We start from the raw sequence: 22740 nt of genomic DNA, 5'->3' as shown, positions 1-22740 counted from the left end.
GTCTGGATGAATTTGAGCTGGTTAACTATTGAGGATATCAACGTTTTATATTTATATTTAGAATTAGACGTAGTAGACCATTACATTATACCTTGGCCAACTGATCTCAAGTCAACTTTTCCAACAGGGAGAACAATCAACTAATGGAACATCTTTGCCTTCAGAAGTTGTGGGAGCTTCATCACTGGAAGCTTTCAAGAAGAGACTGGACTGTCATCTGCCAGGAATGGTGTAGGGTCTCCTGCTTGGGCGGGGGTGAGGGGAAGGGTTGGACTAGATGACTCACATGGTCCCTTCCAACCTTATTCCATTCCATTCCAATTGCAATTCCTACTCTACTCTACTCTACTCTACTCCACTCCACTCCACTCCACTCCACTCCACTCCACTCCACTCCACTCCACTCTTTTCATTTCACACCATCCCTATCCTTATCCCTATCCTATGAAGGGCTGTTGCCTGTACAAATGGGAAGACGTGCTTTTTAGGCAGCGTGGGGTTTGGCTGCTGGATTGCCAGGGCGGAGAACTTTAGCGGAGCTCAGTAAGAGGCGGTAGTGGGGCGGAGTGAAAGCATCTCAGTCGGAAGACGCCAATGTGCGGGTGGTTTAGAAGAAAATGCGGCTATGCCCGGCGTGCCTCTTGGTCCTGGGGGCGGCGCTGGGGGTTTCTGTGCCGGGGGGCTGTTGCGGTGAGTATCTGGGTGGGAAGCAGAAAGGGAGGGGGAGCGCATGTGTCCTGGGATATGTGTCCCCTCTCCCCCCAAGCCGCTTCCTCCTCATGTGCTTCGCTGAGTCGCGTTTAAAACTTGCTCGCCTTTCAGTTGGAATCGATCCCCATTTTATTTCTGAGAAAGTGAAAGGAGAATGTTGGGAGCGCGGAAAGTTGGGGTGGGGGCTGCTACGGACGAGTTCCCGGAAGGGGGAGGGACAGCAAGGGGGGGCGTGATCTTCCTGGGTCTCTCTCCCCCTCCCTCCGTCCCAAACTCCTTCGGGCTACGCTTAAGTCTTTCTTTTCCCATCGGTTCACGTTTAATTACTTAAGTTACCCAGTTAGTTTACTTTGTCATTGCCCCTCCTACAAGGGAATTAAATTCCACCTTCCGTCTACATTGTAACTATAGAAAATAAAACAAACACGCACCCTTCACATTCTCTACCATTGAATGGAAACTCCCTAATATTGCATTCATATTTCACTATCCGGTAGAATTCAGTATAGTTACTGCTCTGGGATAGAAGCTGTCCTTCAGCCTGTTTGTCCTTGTTTTTATTGTCCTGTACCGTCTGCATGATGGTAATAGTTAAAAAAGAAGTTTGCATTTTTGAGAAAAGCGAAAGTGAACAGTGAATGTGCAGAGGGGGGGGGGGTGGCTGCTGCGGCGACTTCCTGGGAGGATTGGAGACCTCGGGCAGTGGGGGTGGATGGTGGAGGGGGGGAAGCATAAGGGGGGGAGCGTGTCCTGCCAGGGTTTCTCTCTCTCATTCTTGCCCCTCCCTCCCCCTCTGTCCCAAACTCCGTTCTTTCCCGCTTCGCCGAGTCTCGTTTAAAGACTTTTGATGGTGTTTTCTTGTAATCAGCTCGCCTTTGTGTTTTTTATCAAAGGGAGTGAACCTGAAATAACCACTCTATAAAGCCTTAGTAAGACCACACCTAGAATACTTCATCCAGTTTTATAAAAAGATGTTGAGACTCTAGAAAAAGCGCAGAGGAGAGCAAGCAGGGTGATTCGGGGACTGGAGGCTAGAACGGATGCAGGAACTGGGCATGGCTAGTCTAGTGAAGAGAGGGACCAGGGGAGATAGGATAGCAGTGTTTCAGTATTGGAGGAGCTGCTACAGAGAGGAAGGGGGTCAAGCTATTTCCCAAAGCACTTGAAGGCCAGACAAGGAATAGTGGATGGAAACTGACCAAGGAGAGATTCAACCTAGAAATAAGGAGAACTTTTCTGACAGGGAGAACAATCAACCCATGGAACAGCTTAGAGTTGTGGCAGTTTCATCACTGGAGGCTTTCAAGAAGAGATTGGGCTGTCACCTGTCAGAAGTGGTGTAGGGCAGTGGTCACCAACCACTGGTGGTCCGTGAGAAAGTTTTAGTGGTCTGAAGAAAAAGTATTTGCATTTTTATATTGCACTAAATATTTATATTTTTTAAAAATCGTATTAGTGGTCTGTGGGATTTAAAATCATGAATTTAGTGGTCACCGAGGTCCGAGAGGTTGGTGACCCATGGTGTAGGATCTTCTGCTTGGGCAGGTGTGGGGTTGGACTAGATGACCTACAATGTACCTTCCAACTATATCTGTATCCTGCCTCACCTCTTCCCCTCAAATCGAACTCCACCCCCATCAGAAAACCTCACTGTGGCCTGAGGGGGTGGGGGAGCGTTGCTTTGCTGGGGAGACAGTGAGGTCTCTCACTCTAAACAAGGAAGCTTTAGGAGACTTGGAGGGAATTCAATTTGGCAATTCAATTCTCACTGGGCTCAATGTTGACTCAGCCTTCCATCCTTACCAGATCGGTAAAATGAGAATCCAGGTTGTTGAGAGCAACATACCGACTCTGTAAACCTTAGAGAAGGCTGTAAATCACCATGAAGCGGTATATAAGGGTAACAGGTATTACTATTGCTAATAGAAGGGGAACTCATCAGATTTGCAGATAAGCTGGCAGGAATAGCCAACACCCCAGCAGACAATACAATACAATACAATAGTAGAGTTGGAAGGGACCTTGGAGGTCTTCTACTCCAACCCCCTGCCTAGGCAGGAAACCCTATACCGTTCCAGACAAATGGCTATCCAACATCTTCTTAAAGACTTCCAGTGTTGAGGCATTCACAACTTCTGGAGGCAAGCTGTTCCACTGATTAATTGTTCTAACTGTCAGGAAATTTCTCCTCAGTTCTAAGTTGCTTCTCTCCTTGATTAGTTTCCACCCATTGCTTCTTGTTCTACCCTCAGGTGCCTTGGAGAATAGTTTGACTCCCTCTTCTTTGTGGCAACCCCTGAGATATTGGAACACTGCTATCATGTCTCCCTTAGTCCTTCTTACACTTAAGCTAAACATACCCAGTTCCTGCAACTGTTCTTCATATGTTTTAGTCTCCAGTCCCCTAATCATCTTTGTTGCTCTTCTCTGCACTCTTTCTAGAGTCTCCACATCTTTTCTACATCGTGGTGACCAAAACTGAATGCAGTATTCCAAGTGTGGCCTTACCAAGGCATTATAAAGTGGTATTAACACTTCACGTGATCTTGATTCTATCCCTCTGTTGATGCAGCCTAGAACTGTGTTGGCTTTTTTGGCAGCTGCTGCACACTGCTGGCTCATATTTAAATGGTTGTCCACTAGGACTCCAAGATCCCTTTCACAGTTACTACTACTGAGCAAGGTACCATCTATACTGTACCTGTGCATTCCGTTTTTGTTGCCTAAATGTAGAACCTTACTCTTTTCACCATTGAATTTCATTTTATTAGATAGTGCCCAATGTTCAAGTTTGTCAAGATACTTCTGTATCTTAAGCCTATCTTCTGGAGTGTTGGCTATTCCTGCCAGCTTCGTGTCATCTGCAAATTTGATGAGTTCCCCATTTATTCCCTCATCCAAATCATTGATGAAGATGTTGAAGAGTACTGGGCCTAAAACAGAGCCTTGGGGTACTCCACTGCATACTTCCCTCCATGTAGATGCAGTTCCATTGAGGACTACACATTGAATGCGGTTGGTCAGCCAGTTATGAATCCATCTGGTGGTGATGCTGTCTAACCCACATTCTTCTACTTTATCTAGTAGTAGGTTATGGTCTACCTTATCAAATGCCGTACTGGAGTCCAAGTAATCTATATTGACAGGATTCCTCTGGTCCACTAATTTTGTCACATTATCAAAGAATGCAATAAGATTAATTTGGCATGATCTGTTTTTGACAAACCCATGTTGCTTTTGGCTAGTACTTTGTTTGCTTCTAGGTGTTCGCAAATTCGTTGCTTGATTATTTTTTCCAGAATCTTTCCTGGTATTGAGGTCAGGCTAATAGGTCTGTAGTTTCCTGGATCTATTTTTTCCCTTTTTTGAAGATGGGAACCACATCAGCTCTTTTCCAGTCCTCTGGTAGTTCCCCGGTGTTCCAGGATCTCTGAAAGATATAATTCAGTGGTTCTGAGATCTCGTCTGCTAGTTCCTTCAGAACACTTGGATGTAATCACAAGCTGAGGATCCAAAACGATTTTGGTAGACTGGAACAATGGGCCCCATCCAATGGCATGACATTTAATATGGAGGAAAAACAAGGTTTTACACTTGGGAGGGAAAAACCAAAGGTACAAGTACAGATTAGGCAAAACCGGGATCAAAAACAGTAACTGTGAGAGGGACCTTGGATTCTTTAGTGGACGATTGCTTAAATATGAGTCAGCAGGGTGCAGCAGCCATCAAAAAAGCTCATACAATCCTGGGTTGTATAAACAGAGGCATAGAATCAAAATCACGTGAAGCCTTAGTACCGCTTTGTAAAGCCTTAGTAAGGCCACACCTGGAATACTGCATCCAGTTTTGGTCACCACATTGCAGAAAAGATGTTGAGACTTTGGCAACTAAGATGATTGAAGGCATGGAGACAAAAACATATGAAGAATGGTTGCAGCATTTGGATTTGGCTAGTCTAGAGAAAAGAAGGACTAGGGGGGAACATGATAGCAGTCTTCCAGTATTTGAGAGGCTGCCACAAAGAGGAGGGGGTCAATTTATTATCCAAAGCACCAGAGGGCAGGACAAGAAACAATGGATGGAAACTAATCAAGGACAGATGCAACGTGGAATTAGGGAGAAACTTCCTAACAGTGAGGCCAATTAACCAGTGGAACAGCTGGCCTTCAGAAATCATGGGCACTACATCATTGGAGGTTTTTAAGAAAAGACTGGACAGACATTTGATTGAGATAGAGGGGTTGCCACAAAGAAGAGAGAGTCAAACTGTTCTCCAAGGCACCTGAGGGTAGAACAAGAAGCAATGGGTGGAAACTAATCAAGGAGAGAAGCAACTTAGAACTGAGGAGAAACTTCCTGACAGTTAGAACAATTAATCAGTGGAACAGCTTGCCTCCAGAAGTTGTGAATGCCCCAACACTGGAAGTCTTTAAGAAGATGTTGGATAGCCATCTGTCTGAAACGGTATAGGATTTCCTGCCTAGGCAGGGGGTTGGACTAGAAGACCTCCAAGGTCCCTTCCAACTCTACTATTGTATTGTATTGTATTGAGATGGTATAGGTTCTCCTGCTTGAGCAGGCGGCTGGACTAGAAGACCTCCCAAGGTCCTTCCAGCTCTATTCTGATTCTAATTTTGAATCTTGACTCCCTGTGATTAACAGAGAGGAGATTACAATTAAGGTCAGATTACCACCAGCTAGCTGGGAATCCCCCTCCCCCAGAGGAATGTGGGGTGGGGGTGAGGTGGAGAGCTCCTTAACCAGATGTGGGCCTGCCCATATATTTTGAAGGTCAGCCAACAGATGCAGACGCTTTCTCCTTGTGTCGAAAGGCATAAACCTCCCAAGCAGATATGAAAGCTAGCTGCCCACTTGTTACAAGGGAGGGGTCTTCTGTATGACAGCAAAATTTTGGAGGGGCTGGAACTGCAGTACAGACCCCCTAATTCTGCTCTTCTCCCTTCCCAGGCTCACACTCCCTGCATTATTTCTACCTGCGACTGCTAGAGCCCAGCCAGGGGCTGCCTCTGTCCTTCATTAGGGGCTACCTGAATGACCAGCCCATCAGTCGCTATGACAGTCTCGCCAGGAGAGGAGAGTCTCTGGTATCCTGGATGGAGGAAGTGGAGAAGGAGACCTTTCTGCCCCTTGAGTGGGTCTTCAGGAGTGAGCTGGAGAAGTTGTCAAGACTCAACCACCCAACAAACGGTGAGCAGAGGCCCGGCCACATTGGATGTCCAGGTTAGATTTCCTTTCTGGCAAAGCAAAGGTGGTATTCAGGCAGTTCGGACTGGTTCAGGTGGACCAGTAGTGGAAATTTGACCTGGTTTGGAGAACCGGTAAATACCACCTCTGGCTGGCCCTGCCCACCCGGTGACGGCTTGTCCCCTCACCTCACCCGCTCTCTCGTCACTCGCCCTGCCCCACCTGCTTAACCCACCCCACCCTGCCCAGTCACTCCTCACCTCCTATGCAGCACACTGGGTCCTTGCTTGCGCATGCGCATAGTCTCTGCTCTGCGACTTGCCTTTCTAAGCTGCCTTCCCACACGGTGCCTGCACCCCAACTGAGCAGCCCGGATCTGCCTGCTTACAAGTAAGCTAGCTGCCTCCCAGTCCCCACCCCCTTCGCCTACTCCCTTCCACATAGCCCACAGCCCTGCCATGCTTCCCTGCCTTCCCGGCAATCACCGTGGCCAGGCCCACTGCCCACGCTCACCTAGAGAACCCACATAGGCCTCAAACTATATCCTCCCCACCTCTGGGCCGAAGCAGTTTACCAGGCCTGTAGCCTGCTGCTCTCGGCCGAAGGGCCGTGGGTGGGAGCAGTGCAGATCGGGGGGTACCCTTTTCTCTGGGTGGGATAAACAGGGGAAAGAGAGATTGGTCAGATGAGGACAAGGCTCCTTGCCTGAGATTCCTTAATGAAGAGGAGAGGAATACAGGTAGACCTCCTTACAACAGTTGGTTTCGTGACCGTTGTTAAGATATTTAAAATTTAATAGCTGCAGCAGTGAACGGTTGGAAGCGCCCACCATTATAGCTCATTGGTTAAAGAGAGCTGACTGTCAGGTTTCCAAAAGATGCCCAAATTAATTCATGAGCCTCGAGCCAAGTTTCAAAAGAAATCCAGTCATTTATTAGGAACACCATTTCGGCAATACCCCATTGCAGTCAGATCTAACCTCACTTAAGTTATGGCTGAACTTTGCCCCTGTTTCTCCCCTCCCCTCAGTCTGTGTCGTACATCACATTCTCAAACAATGCCTCGCAAGCCTGCTGTAGTAATCTGAGATCAGATTTGGGTGGAATGCGCTCCCCCCCCATTCGTCACCATGGCAACTCGATAACAGACATGCAAATGCTTTATGAGTTGACACTGGCCACTGCCTGAGGGAATCTGAGAGCTGTGATTGGTTGCTGTGGGACTAAAGGGGGAGTTTCCTGGTTTCCCATCTTTTTGCTCTGTGTGTCCTGTATGCTCTCTGTGATCTACCTGACAATTTTTGTGCTGTACAGGCAGTTCCTCGACTTATGACCACAACTGAGTCCCGAATGTATGCTACTAAAGGAAAACACGTGTTAAGTGCATGTTGCCCCATTTTGCGACTTTTCTCGCCAGACACGTTGAGTGAATCGCTGGAGTTCTTCAATGAGTAACCTGGTTGTTAAGTGAATCTGGATTCCCCATGGATGCTGCTTGTCAGAAGGTCGCAAAAGGGGATCACGTGACCCTGGGACACTGTGTCCGTCATAAATGGGAGTCAATTGTCAAGGGTCCGAATATAAATCATTTGACCGTGGGGATGCAGCAATAGTCATAGGTGTGAAAAATGGTCTTAGGTCACTTTTTTCAATGCCGTTGTAACTTTTAGAATAGAGTAACAGAGTTGGAAGGAACCTTGGAGGTCTTCTAGTCCAACCCCCTGCTTAGGCAGGAAACAGACAAATAGCTATCCAACATCTTCTTAAAAACGTCCAGTGCTTGGGGCATTCACAACTTCTGGAGGCAGGTTGTTCCACTGATTAATTGTCCTAACTGTCAGGACATTACTCCTTAGTTCTAGGTTGCTCCTCTCCTTGATTAGTTTCCTCCCATTGCTTCTTGTCCTGCCCTCAGGTGCCTTGGAGAACAGCTTGACTCCCTCTTCTTTGTGGCAACCCCAGAACACTGCTATGGTTTAGGTTTAGGTTTATTGGATTTATATGCCGCCCTTCTCCCGAAGGACTTAGGGCGACGTACAACATAAAAACACATATTACAAAAGTTAAAAGAAATATTAAATAGAGTATCCCAAAAAAATAGACATTTACAATGAGATTTAGAAATTAAATTAAAATTAACAATTAAAATTAATAATCTATTTTATTCAGGCCAGGCCGGCTTGCTGGAAAAGCCAACTTTTTGTCTCCCCTAGTCCTTCTTTCTATTAAACTAGACCTACCCAGTTCCTGCAACCGTTCTTCATATGTTTTAGTCTCCAGTCCCCTAATTATCTTTATTGCTCTTCTCTGCACTCTTTCTAGAGTCTCCACATCTTTTCTACATCGTGGTGACCAAAACTGAATGCAGTATTCCAAGTGTGTCCTTACCAAGGCATTATAAAGTGGTATTAACACTTCACATGATCTTGATTCTATCCCTCTGTTGATGCAGCCTAGGACTGTGTTGGCTTTTTTGGCAGCTGCTTCAGACGGCTGGCTCATATTTAAATGGTTGTCCATTTTAATTTAATTCAAATTAATGTAAATATGACCATTTGAATGGTCACTGTTTTAAGTCAAGGGCTACCTGTACCTTCTCATTTTCCACCCCCGGATCTCTTTCAGGGCTTCATACCTGGCAGGTGATTTTGGGCTGTGAGCTCCGGGAAGATGGGACCAAAGGGGGAGTTTTCCGCTATGGCTACAATGGGGTGAACTTCATCAGCTTCCAGAAGGAGACCCTCACCTGGGTGGCAGCTCAGCCCCAGGCCAGGAAGGTCAAGGAAAAGTGGGATGAGGATCCAGGGTGGTCCCAGGAAAATAAAGTCTACCTGGAGGAGACCTGCATTGTGTGGCTGCAGAGATACCTGTCCTACAGGAAGAATGCTCTGAGGAAGACAGGTGAGTGGCCAAATGCCTCCCTCTCCCATCCAGCAAATTTTCTTTTGGTTCCCTTGTCTCCCCCTTCCCTATATAGGTAGTCCTCTACCTATGACCACAATCCAATCCAAAAACTTCAATTGCTAAGCAAGGCAGTTGTCAATGAGTTTTGCCCCATTTAATAGCTGGAGCAGTGAAGAGTTGGACAATGAGTAAGGACCCACCGTTACAGCTCATCGGTTAAAGAGAGCTGTCCACTGCATGAAGGAATCTGAGAGCTGTGATTAGTTGCCGTGGGAGTAAAGGGGGAGTTTCCTGGTTTCCTGTATTTTTGCTCTGTGTGTCCTGTACGCTCTCTGTGATCTACCTGACAATCTTTCTGCTGTACAGGTAGTTCCTCGACTTATGACCACAACTACCGTATTTTTCAGAGTATAAGACCCACCAAGGTTTTGAAGAGGCTTTTTTTAAAAAAAGTAGGTAGGTAGGTAGGTAGGTAGAGGAATAGAGAGGGAGAGAAAGAGAGAGAAACACAGTAGATAGGGAGGGAGGGAGAAAGAGTAGTTAGGTAGGTAGATAAAGGGATAGAGAAAGAGAGAAATAGAGAGAGAGAGAAATACAGTAGGGAGGGAGGAAGGGAGGGAGAGGGATAGAGAGAGAGTGAATTACAGTAGATAGGTAGGTGTTTCTGCTGGCACAGCACTTAATCAATGTAATTCTCATCAATCAGTTAGAGCTTTCCAAAAGGAAAAAAATAGTTTTTGCACTCTGCAAAACTCCCCAAAATGGCCCGTTTTTCAAGAAAACGGCCCCAGTTTTTTTTTAAAAGGCCTGAATAGCCTTGGGGGCTTGCAGAGTGCTCCTGGGGGGGGGGGCAAAAACGAGCAAAAACGGCCCATTTTGCATATGTCTGCCCTCCCCAGCCCCCAGAAGCTCTCCGAAAGCCTTCTAAAAGCTATGCATGGCCATATTGGTGAAGAGGCGGGGCTCTGGGAGGCAAAAAAATGCTGTATTTGGTGTATAAGATGCACCCAGATTTTCAGCCTCTTTTTTGAGTAAAAAAAGGTGCATCGTGTTATACTCTGAAAAATAGGGTAAGTCCCAAATGTATGCTGCTAAATGAACTTTTCTTGCCACACATGTTAAGTGAATCACTGCAGTTCTTCAATGAGTAACCCGGTTGTTAAGTGAATCTGGCTTCCCCATGGACGCTGCTTGTCAGAAGGTCACAAAAGGGGATCATGTGACCCCCGGACACTGCGGCTGTCATAAATGGGAGTCAATAGAATCCAAAAATTTCAATTGCTAAGCAAGGCAGTTGTCGATGAGTTTTGCCCCATTTTATGATCTTTTGGCCACAATTGTGAAGTGAAACACTGCTGTCGTTAAGTGGACCATGCCTAACCCTAACCGCTAAACTGCCGACTTTTCTGATCGACAAGATCAGCATCTTAGCCACTGAGCCACCACGTCCCAATTCAGAGTATTCAGACTACTGTAGGATAATGGGGGAAATAATTTTCAATGCTCCCTAAAATAAGTTCATCTAAGAGAAAACAAGAAAACTTATTAAGCAAGAGATGAAGGCTAAGATCCATTTGCATTTCCATGAGGAAATCTTGCAAAGCAGAAGAAATTGTAATTCTCACATCCTGCATTTTGGGAGCTGAACTAAAGGGTCTATCACTATTCGCCATGGCCGACTCACCACGACCAATTCACCACAGCCAACTCACCATGGCCAGCATGCCACAGCCAACTTTCCAGGGCCAACTCACTGCATGACAACTCGCCACAACCAATCCGGTGCAGGACAACTCACTGCGGGACAAGAGTTAGACTAATATCAAAGAAATAGTGGAATAGAATCAATACAATACAATACAATACAATACAATAGCAGAGTTGGAAGGGACCTTGGAGGTCTTCTAGTCCAACCCCCTGCCTAGGCAGGAAACCCTATACCGTTCCAGACAAATGGCTATCCAACATCTTCTTAAAGACTTCCAGTGTTGGGGCATTCACAACTTCTGGAGGCAACTTCTGTTCCACTGATTAATTGTTCTAACTGTCAGGAAGTTTCTCCTCAGTTCTAAGTTGCTTCTCTCCTTGAATCATTAAAGAAAGGATGCAAAAGGGAGGGGCAGAATGAAATGTGAATGGGAAAAATTAAAATCATCTTTATCTGTTGTAAATAATTCAATAGAATTGTTAAATTGTGCAGCAGCAGGTTGTCCTGTGTTGAGTTGGCTGTGGAGAGTTGTCCCATGATGAGTTGACTGTGTCGAGTGGTAAGTTGTCCCACAGTGAGTTGGCCATGGTGAGTTATGCAATGAGTTGATTGTGGTAAGTTGTCCCGCAGTGAGTTAGCCATGGTGACTCATCCCTCAACGAGTTGGCTGTGTTGAGTTGTCCTGTGGTAAGTTGGCTGTGGTGGGTTGGCCATGGTGGGTTGGCTGTGGCAAGTTGTCCCATTCCCAAACCGAAAGATGAGGCTGTTCCTGAACACATTCAGTTCGTGATGTCAAAACCGAATCAAACCCTGAGCATTACAATTATTTGTGTCAGTGTGAAAAATTCATCCAAAATTCTGTGCAGCCCTTTCAATAATCAATGTAAAGAGCTTTGATGCTCCATCTTTGAGGGTCCCTTAGGTTCAGGAGAAGAGAAGGAGCAGTGGGAGAGGATGACCAGATAAGGTCTTCGCTGTTATTAAATTACCTGGACAGAAAATCCCAGGAACCCCGTTGTTGCTGTTTTTGCAGAGCCCCCAGTGGGGAAGGTGACTCACAAAGTGGTGGATGACAGCCTGGAGATCCTCATCTGCCAGGCCTATGGCTTCTACCCCAAGGAGATCCAGGCCACCTGGACCAGGGATGGAGAGAACTGGGAACAAGAGACCTTCCGTAGAACTGTGGCCCCCAACTCAGATGGGACTTATTATGTCTGGATCAGCATTGAGATCGATCCCAAGGAGAGGGACCGTTTTCGTTGTCACCTGGAACAAGAAGACATGCAGGACCAACTGGTGTTGGCTTGGAAGGAGGAAACGGGTGAGAGGCTGAGTGATTATGACATGTAGACGTATCTGTGGAGATTCTCAACCGTCTGGGTCATGGTTGTCCCAAAGGTGCTTTTCAAAAGGCAGCTGGGCTTTCTTAGCCACCTTTGGAACCTGTAGAAATAGATACTTCATCAATGCTGGAAAGTGCAGGGAAGTTACATTTCCTGCTGTATCATCTCAAGGCGGAGAACAGGAAGTATCATCCTGCATTTAGTGATGGGAGAGAAGTGATTTTTGACAGGGCAGGAGGCTGGATGGAAGTGGGAATTTGAGGACAAAGGTATGAAAATATGATAGGGTAGGGTGGAACAGGATAGGATAGGTTGGCTTAGCCTAGCTTAGTTTATCTTAGCTTAGTTCATCTTAGCTTACTTTATCTTAGCTTGTCTTATTTTATCTTATCTTATCTTAGTTTAGCTTGTTGTTAGCTGTGAAGCCATGTTCAACCCATCGCGACCCCCATGGACAACGTTCCTCCAGGCCTTCCTTGAGTTTGAGTTTGAGTTTTATTGGATTTATATGCCGCCCTTCTCCCAAAAGACTCAGGGCGGCGTACAACATTAAAAAACACACATCACGAAAGTTAAAAAGAAATTAGATACATATCCAAAAAACAAACCCAATTAATAGGACAATAACATTTGTCAGGGAATAAACAGGGCGAATTAGAAATTCAAGTAAAAGAGGGCAGATATGATATTATTGCCATTACAGAAACTTGGTGGGATGAAACCGACAAATGGAACATACAGCTAGAAGGATTTAAATTATTTAAAAGAAATAGACCAAATAAAAGAGGAGGTGGAGTTGCACTGTATATAAGAAATAACTACGTCTCTACAGAAATAGAGCACAACAATGATGAGAACAATCTTGAATGCATTTGGGTCAATATTAAAGGTTGTGGGGGAAATGACATTGCCATAGGTCTATACTACAGGCCACCCAACCAAGCAGAGGAAGTAGATGAACTTTTTGCTAGTCAGCTAACTAAGCTATGTAGGAAGCACACCACAATAGCAATGGGAGATTTTAACTACCCTGACATCAACTACCCTGACATCACCGCCCCGAGACCCTTTTTGGGAGAGGGGGCAGTTTAGAAATCCAAGAATAAAATAAAAAAAAACTGGGAAACAAACTCTGCACCAAGTGGAAGATCCAACAGGTTCCTAACAAACCTAGCAGACAACTTTGTTTTCAAAAAAGTAGAGAAGGGAACAAGGGGATCAGCCATATTGGGCTTAATTCTCACTAACAGAGAGGAAATGATAGAAGGTGTTGAAGCCATAGAAACCCTCGGGGCAAGTGACCATGCAATATTGGAATTCAACATTATCCAAACACAAGTAGTAGAACAAAGTCAAACTAGAGTCTTGGAATTTAAGAAAGCTAATTTCAATAAACTTAGAGAGAGCGTGGGAAAAATTCCATGGATGAGAATCCTCAAGGGGAAAACAACTCAAGAAGCTTGGGAAATTTTGAAAAATGAGATTACAAAAGCCCAGTCTAGCACAATACCAATGAAGAAGAAAAATAACAGCTCCCAAAAGAAACCAGCATGGCTGCATAAAGAATTATCTGACAAACTGAAAGACAAAAAAGGTAAGTATAAAAAGTGGAAGGAGGGGGACATAACTAAGGCAGAATATCAGCAAATAGCCCGAGCCTGTAAAGATGAAGTGAGGAAAGCTAAGGCTCACAATGAAGAAAGGCTTGCCACAAAAGTAAAAATTAACAAAAAAAAAGCTTCTTCCAACATGTTAAAAACAAGAAAAAAGTTAAGGAAACAATTGGTCCATTGCTAGGAGAAAGTGGCAAGAAGGTGACAAGCAACAGGGAGAAAGCAGAACTATTTAACTCATGTTTTGCATCTGTCTTTACACAAAGGGATAAAACAGTCCAACCTATCAAAAGCAGCACCACAAAAATCAGATTAGGAACACAAATTGAAATAGGGAAGAAAATGGTAAGTGAGCACCTGTCTACCCTAGATGAGTTCAAATCATCAGGACCGGATGGATTACACCCCAGGGTTCTGAAGGAACTAGCAGACGAGATCTCAGAACCACTGAATTGTATCTTTCAGCGATCCTGGAACACCGGGGAACTACCAGAGGACTGGAAAAGAGCTGATGTGGTTCCCATCTTCAAAAATGGGAAAAAATTAGATCCAGGAAACTACAGACCTATCAGCCTGACCTCAATACCAGGAAAGATTCTGGAAAAAATAATCAAACAACGAATTTGCGAACACCTAGAAGCAAACAAAGTAATAGCCAAAAGCCAACATGGATTTGTCAAAAACAGATCATGCCAGACTAATCTTATTGCATTCTTTGATAATATGACAAAATTAGTGGACCAGAGGAATGCCGTTGATATAGTTTACTTGGACTTCAGTAAGGCTTTTGATAAGATAGACCATAACCTACTATTAGATAAAGTAGAAGAATGTGGGTTAGACAGCATCACCACCAGATGGATTCGTAACTGGCTGACCAACTGCACTCAACGGGTAGTCCTCAATGGAAGTGCATCTACATGGAGGGAAGTATGCAGTGGAGTACCCCAAGGCTCTGTTTTAGGCCCAGTACTCTTCAACATCTTCATCAATGATTTGGATGAGGGAATAAATGGGGAACTCATCAAATTTGCAGATGACACCAAGCTGGCAGGAATAGCCAACACTCCAGAAGATAGGCTTAAGATACAGAAGGATCTTGACAAACTTGAACATTGGGCACTATCTAATAAAATGAAATTCAATGGTGAAAAGAGTAAGGTTCTACATTTAGGCAACAAAAATGGAATGCACAGGTACAGTATAGGTGGTACCTTGCTCAGTAGTAGTAACTGTGAAAGGGATCTTGGCGTCCTAGTGGACAACCATTTAAATATGAGCCAGCAGTGTGCAGCAGCTACCAAAAAAGCCAACGCAGTCCTAGGCTGCATCAACAGAGGGATAGAATCAAGATCACGTGAAGTGTTGATGCCGCTTTATAATGCCTTGGTGAGGCCACACTTGGAATACTGCATTCAGTTCTGGTCGCCACGATGTAAAAAAGATGTGGAGACTCTAGAAAGAGTGCAGAGAAGAGCAACAAAGATGATTAGGGGACTGGAGACTAAAACATATGAGGAATGGTTGCAGGAACTGGGTATGTTTAGCTTAAGAGAAAGAAGGACTAGGGGAGACATGATAGCAGTGTTCCAATATCTCAGGGGTTGCCACAAAGAAGAGGGAGTCAAACTATTTTCCAAGGCACCTGAGGGTAGAACAAGAAGCAATGGGTGGAAACTAATCAAGGAGAGAAGCAACTTAGAACTGAGGAGAAATTTCCTGACAGTTAGAACAATTAATCAGTGGAACAGCTTGCCTCCAGAAGTTGTGAATGCCCCAACACTGGAAGTCTTTAAGAAGATGTTGGATAGCCATTTGCCTGAAACGGTATAGGGTTTCCTGCCTAGGCAGGGGGTTGGACTAGAAGACCTCCAAGATCCCTTCCAACTCTACTATTGTATTGTATTGTATTGTATTTAAAATGTTGTCTCCTGTCCTCTGCCATCCTCTGGGGTCCATTTAAGCTCACGCCTACTGCTTCGGTGACTCCATTCAGCCACCTCATTCTCTGTCGTCCCCTTCTTCTTTTGCCCTCAATCCTTCCCAGCATTAAGCTCTTCTCCTTCCTTCTCATTAGGTGACCAAAGTACTTGAGTTTCATCTTCAGGATCTGGCCTTCTAAAGAGAAGTCAGGGTTGATCTCCTCTGGTAGGTTAGGGCAGGGCTGGGCAGGGCAGGTATAGTATACAGGTAGTCTGGGACTTAAGAATGGTCATTTAACAGCCACATGAAATCACAAAAGCCTCAGAAGTGGTGCTTTATGACCTATAAATCACTTCTGGTTGTCATAAAATGTTGTAACGCAGAGAGAGAGAGAGTTGGAGAGGGAGGGAGACAAAGAGAGAGAGGGAAAGAAAGAAAAAGAAGAAAGTAAAAGAGAGAAAGAAAAATGAAGGAAGGAAGGAACGAAAAAAGAAATAAACAAAGAGAAAGAAAGAAAGAGAGAAAGAGAAAGAAAGAGAAAGAAAGAAGAAAGAAAGAAAGAAAGAAAGAAAGAAAGAAAGAAAGAAAGAAAGAAAGAAAGAAAGAAAGAAAGAAAGAAAGGTCACTACTGTTTTTTCAGGGCTTCTACAGGACTCCCTGTATTTGTGGGAAGATGTTTCCCAGAAAATTGTTTTATAATGTTTTATATTATGAAACATTGTTTTAGATTATGAAACATTGTTTTATAACATATCTATACTATGAAGTTGAAACAATGTTTACTTTCTGGGAGGATTACCTGATAAGGGCCCCTTTGACACATTTCCTTAAACTGATTTCTTGACTTAGGCTCAAGTTTTCCTTATCTGACTGCTGCCTTGATTGTGGCTCTATCTTCTGCCCTTCAAGGCCTTTTCTCCAGCCTTCTGCAACCCCCAGGAAGTGCCCCCACCTGAAGGGAGTCCCTCCCCTCCGAGGCACAGGGGTCAGACGGAATGGCCTTGAAGGAAGAAGGCTTCCTTCAGCGGAGGGCAATTCCTGGAGACTAGTGCAGCTTGAGAAATGCTTGCGTTGCTCAGTGCCTCCAGGGAACTCAGGATCTCAGGAGCCATGATGGTGCAGTGGTTAGAGTGCAGTACTGCAGGCTACTTCTGCTGGCTGCTGGCTGCCAGCAGTTTGGCAGATCAAATCTCATCAGGCTCAAGGTTGACTCAGCCTTCCATCCTTCCGAAGTGGGTAAAATGAGGACCCAGACTGTTGGGGGCAATAGGCTGACTCTGTAAACTGCTTAGAGAGGGTTGTAAAGAACTGCGAAGCGGTATATAAATCAAATGCTATTACTATCTGTCTAATTTAAACCATGTTTCTCTTTCTTTAGCTACAGGGTGGCTGATTCTTGGGGGAATGGTAGCAGTCTTAATCGTGGGAGCTGTGATTCTCTTCCTGATACGTAAGTGAAACAAACACAGCCACTGACACCTCCCACCCCCACTCCTAGGTTTTTCTGTGTTGACTGAGCTGGTGTGGATGGGAGAGAGTTTCACCCACCATCTCCACAAGCCCCTTCCCCACAAACAGCATTTTGAACATGTGGGTCGAAAGGAGGAACAAACTATGCAGCCATTTATCCATTTCCTGTAAGTCTCAAAATGGCCCACGTTCCTGTTTGGGAAGGAGCCTCTTTGGCCTCAGTGGACTTACTCCAGAGGAGAAAAGATCAGGGGCTCAGGAATCAAAGAAAAGTCCAACAAATGATCTGGGAAGCACTAGAAAACCCATAATCCTGCCCCTGAAGAAGATCAGTGTGCTGCCCCACTCACTCACTCTCTATCACACACATAAGCGTGGCTTAGAGATTTTATGAATGTTCCCCAGCAATTCCCTTCACCCAGCTTCAGAACTGTCCCAAATAATGCCAGCCACAAGCAGACCGATTAGTCTGCAATGGCCAATAGTCCGTAAAAGAATGGAAAATTGCTCCAACAAATAAGTCCACCAAACAAACTTACACCCACCAGGCCAGACTGAAATACAGCCCCAAGAGCTCACTTGGAAAGAGAAGTTCAGAGTCTCCAAGGCACAAAGTCAAACAGGAAGCATGAGGAATAAACATACATCCAGAACCCAATCTTGTTCCCAGCAACGCCTCCCTCTGCCTGCTGGTGCAGCCCATCAAGATGGGTGGGGCCTTCTCCCGAGTAATCTGGCAGATCTCCGTTGCTCTCGTCTTTTCTCTGCTTTGTGTGCTCTTGGATCCACCAGAGAAGGCAGCTCCTCCTCCTCCTCTTCACTGACCCTCTGCTCCTGCAAGCTGTCCTCAGCTGAAGCCCCTATATTTTGGGTGGATGTTCAGAGTCATTAATTAACCCAGTTGCTGATGTGCCAGGAATGAGCTCATCACCTGAACTCCAAGAAGTAGGGCTAATGGGTGTGGAGCCATCTTGGAACTGCTGAAAAGACTGTCAGATGATGGAGACAGATGATCCTTCCTCCTCTGTTGAGAGAGGGCTGTTCAGGTTTTTTTTTAAAAAAAACACAACAGTTTATACACTTTTTCTTAACATATACAGTATGCGCTTTTTGAACAGCATGTTTTTCTGAGTCAGTTTGCTTACATAATAGTATTTTTCCAGTTTCTAATTTCTACTTCTATTATCCAACCATTGGCAAAGTCCCATGTTTCAAAATATTCGGCATTTTCTTTTTCTTTTCTCTTCAATGTCAAACCAGTCCATTTCTGCACAGTCTAGTTTTTAATTCTTCTGTAGATGTTTCCTCATTTTTCCAGTGCTGTGCAAGTACAACTCTCGCTGTCAAGACATGTAATGTCAAATATATATATTCCACTCTCAGCAGGATTGAAGAAAGATCAAAAACAGAACACAGGAAGAGGACAGCCTCTCTAAGCGGTTTACAGAACAAGCATATCGTCCCCAACAATCTGGCTCTTATTGGGAACATCTTTGCTGGCCAGCTTTGAACGGCTTCAGCTGTGGTGGAAAAACAGAGCTGTCTGGTCCCATCAGAGTGGTCTTCTGACCTAGGCTTCCCCAAAAAAGGACGAGGCAGGTTCCTGGTCCTGACCAAACCCCTTTTATTCAACGAGTGTGAATTCCTCTCATTCACATTCAGCAAAGGCCTGGCAAACAGTCTTTCAAAGGTGAATTTATGACCACAGACCTCATCTAGTTTGGAAAGCTGCCATGTCAATATTTTCCAAATGCAGAGCTGTGCAGGGAAAGACTTGGCACAGAGTCTCTTAAGATTCATGGACAGATCTTCACACTCCTGAAATGAATCTAATGACCAAAGGAAGAAATTGTTTCCTGCAAAAAACCCTCTCCCCTTTTGCTCCTCTTTGATTTCCTATGGGAGGGGACTTTACTTGGCTTTACTCCCTAGTTGACCCTGATTTCTTAGTTCTTCTTTTCTTCTGGCAGCTCTGCGCATGTGCATACTGGGAACAGGCTCCAGCTGTTCCTCTGCCTCACCGCTGTCTGGCTCTGAAGGCAGTTGAGAACTGCCAGATGGCCTTGGCCCCATCTCTGCCTCCGATGCAGAGCCCTTGTCTGAGCCTCCCCCAGCCTCCAGGACTGTGCCATGTTCCTTCCCAACCTCCTTACTGTCTGACTCTGCTGCCAGCTCTGCTGGCCGCTGGTGGACCACAGCATAGAGCTGCAATAGCAGCAAGGACAATTTCAACAATTACTTTGAATGATACCCAGGAATGTTCTTTGCCATCTTCTCATGGTCAGTACCTCTCAACAGCTAGCCATTTTTCCTTGGTCCCTAATAAAGCGATAGAAGTACTGATGCATCTTTCTCAGGATGCCTGGTTATAATCCAGGCAGTTGTACCATCTGGGACTTCTGACGGTCTTAGCATGAATCCTTCTCTATTTGAGGCAGGAACTGCTACTTCCAAAATTAACCAGCTATCCTCTCTCTTTGCCATCAGGCTGGAGACGTAGGAGAATTCTCTATCAGGAAGCAACGGCTTTGCCAGTTGACTTTCCTTTAAAGGGAGTTTCTTTTTTCTCTGCTGACACAGAAGATGATGAGATTCAATCAGAACCGATGCTCCAATCTGAAGTAACCTCAAAGGTGAGTCTGATTGTTGCTGAAGTCTATGTAAGATGCAAAACTCTGGGCTTGGGAAATACCCAAGAGCCAAGACCATTGAAGGGTTGGGTGGGGCAACAGTTATCCCCAAAATCTTTGTAAGAAGGGATTGTGGGCTGCTTGGGGCTTTTCTGGGGCTCGGCCCCTCCTGCTGGAGATCCTGTGATTGCCTGCTCTGCATGGAAGAGCCAGCCCAGCTCAGTTTCTTGCACCCATCAGGAGAATGAGATAGGGAAGGAGTCAGGAATAGGAGCTGGGGGAAAATGGGGGATTTCTGTCCAAGAAGGACTGGAATGGAGGAAGAGAAGGAATGGGAGGATGGAAAAACAAAGGGCGGGAGGGGGCATCTATGGAAATGATCCTGGTGACTTTCCTTTAGAAGGAGGTTTAGAAACAGATCCTGGAGAACATGAGCTGCAGAGGTAAGCTGTACGAGATGGGTGCCGTAAGAAAGAAAAAAGAAAGAAAGAAGAAAGGAAGAAAGAAAAAGAAATAAGAAAGAGAAAGAAAGAAAAGGAAAGGAAGGAAGGAAGGAAAGAGGGAGGGAGGGACAGACAGACAATAGAAAGATGGATGGATAAACAGATAGAAGATAGATAGACAAATAGATAGATAGACAGACAGACAGATAGAAGACAGATATGGATGGTAGACAAGTTAGATGATAGAATGCAATAGATAGATAGATGATGATAGATAGATAGATGATGATGATAGATAGATAGATAGATAGATAGATAGATGATAGATAGATGATAGATAGATGATAGATAGATAGATGATAGACAGACAGATGATAGATAGATAGATAGATAGATAGATAGATAGATAGATAGATAGATAGAAAGATAGATAGATAGACAGATAGATGATAGATGATATATAAAAGATAGGTGATAGAATATGATAGATGATAGATAATGTTAGATATTAGGTAGATGATAGATGATAAATGATAGCTAGATAGCTAGATGATATAGATAGCTGATACATGATAGAATGTGATAGATACATAGATGATAGATAGATAGATAGATAGATAGATAGATAGATAGATAGATAGATAGATAGATAGATAGATGATAGATAGATAGATATAGGAAGGAAGGAAGGAAGGAAATGAAACTTATGGGAGTATCCCCTCCCACCTATATCAGGAGCTGTTTGTATCAAGCCTCTTTGGTTGCTTGTCTTCATTCCTGTCAGTATGGAGGTGAGGATGACCGAGGGCTAATAAGGACTCCTGCCTTGAGAAGGGGGCTGAGGACCTCCAAGGTCCTTTCCACCCCTATGATTCTAATTGAATGAGAGAGAAAAAAAACACCACATTGCCGGTACAAACTGTGGTTTTGATGTTTTCGTTTTCTCCCTTTGCAGGATGGGACATCCTATGAACAGTTGAGGCGCCAATGGTTTCTTGAAGTCCCTAAGTTAGCATTGCGCAAGCGAGAAGGGAACGAACAGGGGCCCCAAAAGTCTTCGTCATGGGCTGGGGAGTTGGAGACCCTGGATAGCGAAGTGTCAAGATTGAATCAGCTATCATGGCCCAAACAAGAGTAATAACTGGTCCTGGATGCATTCTGAAAGATACACAGAGCATGGCTACCTCTGACGAAGGAAGAGGGCTAGCAACTTCAAACGGCCTCCAGCCTACTTCTTCTTCATATTTGTAGCCAAGTCTTGGAAAGGAAAGAGATCCAGGAAACCTTCCCCTTCCCCACCTTTTCCCCTCCTCTTGAAATGTTTACATTGTCAGGATTTGCTGCTGATGCTGCTCTTGAGAGTGGGTGGAAGAGAGAGGTCAAAAGGAGAGAGATGCGAGTGGGAAATGTAGCATGCCAGGTGCAATAGAAGGAACCGAGGAAGGTGGCGACACTCAGGTTGGCTCAGAACAGGAATTCCGATGCTAAGTGGAGAGACACTTGAACTCTGCTGGTGCTGCGCCTTCAAAGGTCTCCTCCATCCCTCTGGGGGATCCGGCACTCTTTATGTAGGACTCCACATAATGACCGACAAGATCATTGTTAAATGATCTCTCCCTCAACTGGGAGAGCCGGATTGTTGTCATTGAATGAAGGATTCTGTTAGGATATTGAATTCAGTAGCTGGAACAGTAAAGTGTACAATAGGCCAGAACCTCTTCAGAGCTGAAGTTCAAGAAAGTCCAGTTGCGTCTTGAAAAAGCACCTTTGGGACAACCGTGACCTGGATGATTGAGAATCTCCATAGACAATAGGCCAGGACACACGGTTGTAGTTGATTAGTTAGAGAGTGCGGACTCATGCATGAGGCAATCTATGCTGTAATTGGGTGCTGTGGATGTATTTGTTTGCTTGTTTATTAATAGTATTCTCAGATGACTTCTCTGACCTCAAAGTTCAAAAGCTTCCCTATAGTAAGTACTCTTCCTATACAAAGTGTCATTCAAAATGAAAGGAACTTGGAATTCAGGAGTGTAATTTTCAGGGCTTGCCTTCAGAATCAATCCATGTGTGCTTCATATTATGTTTGTGTGTGTGTGTGTGTGTTGTGTTTGTGCTGATAAATAAATAAAGGGAGACTAGTATAGATCTATTTCAAGCTATTTAGCTCTCATCAGCTAGCCATACCCTTACTGGGATTTGAACCTGGGCTGTGTTACATATTAGGCAGATTTGTTAGCCACTAAGCCACAGGCTCTCCTCCTTATCAGCTGAGCCAGGGAAATAGGTATGTATTTGTGTTACAACCCCTGGTATGCCCAAATATCAGCTGATAAGGAGGGGAGCCTGTGGCTTAGTGGCTAACAAATCTGCCTAATATGTAACACAGCCCAGGTTCAAATCCCAGTAAGGGTATGGCTAGCTGATGAGAGCTAAATAGCTAGAAATAGATCTATACTAGTCTCCCTTTATTTATTTATCAGCACAAACACAACACAAATATAAAAAGGCAACATTAAAAATAAAAATATGGTTTTCTGCCTGGATGGTCCTCTGTGATGAGCCAAATGACAGAAAGGGAGTCATTTTGGAAAAGACAACCTGCTCCATTGCTCCATTTTTGAGGATCCTTAAGGCGAAGATTGGAAGTAAGGTCACTGGAGAAGACGTTCTCATGATGTCCTTCTTGTTGTTGTAACTGTTGTAATTACAACTCTAGGTCACACATTTAAGGCTGTAATGCACTCTACATGAGGATACCTTTGAAGGGTATCCAGAAACTTCATCTAAT

The 22740-nt window shown here is 44.7% G+C and overlaps 1 protein-coding gene across 1 annotated transcript; it reads left to right on the top strand.

Moving 5' to 3' along the window:
* The first annotated feature begins 566 nt into the window (after window positions 1-566).
* Window positions 567-22188, top strand: LOC309383791 (zinc-alpha-2-glycoprotein-like). Its single transcript, XM_081936690.1, has 7 exons — window positions 567-690; window positions 5680-5919; window positions 8541-8816; window positions 11561-11848; window positions 16785-16856; window positions 19364-19509; window positions 20905-22188. The coding sequence occupies exons 1-7, from the start codon at window positions 618-620 to the stop codon at window positions 21085-21087; spliced, it is 1278 nt and encodes a 425-aa protein (XP_081792816.1). The 5' UTR covers window positions 567-617; the 3' UTR covers window positions 21088-22188.
* Window positions 22189-22740: the final 552 nt, after the last annotated feature.

The sequence above is a fragment of the Natrix helvetica genome, assembly GCF_964273705.1.
Source record: "Natrix helvetica genome assembly, chromosome: 1".
Lineage (NCBI taxonomy): Eukaryota > Metazoa > Chordata > Lepidosauria > Squamata > Natricidae > Natrix > Natrix helvetica.
This window is presented reverse-complemented; position numbering and strand designations above follow the sequence as displayed.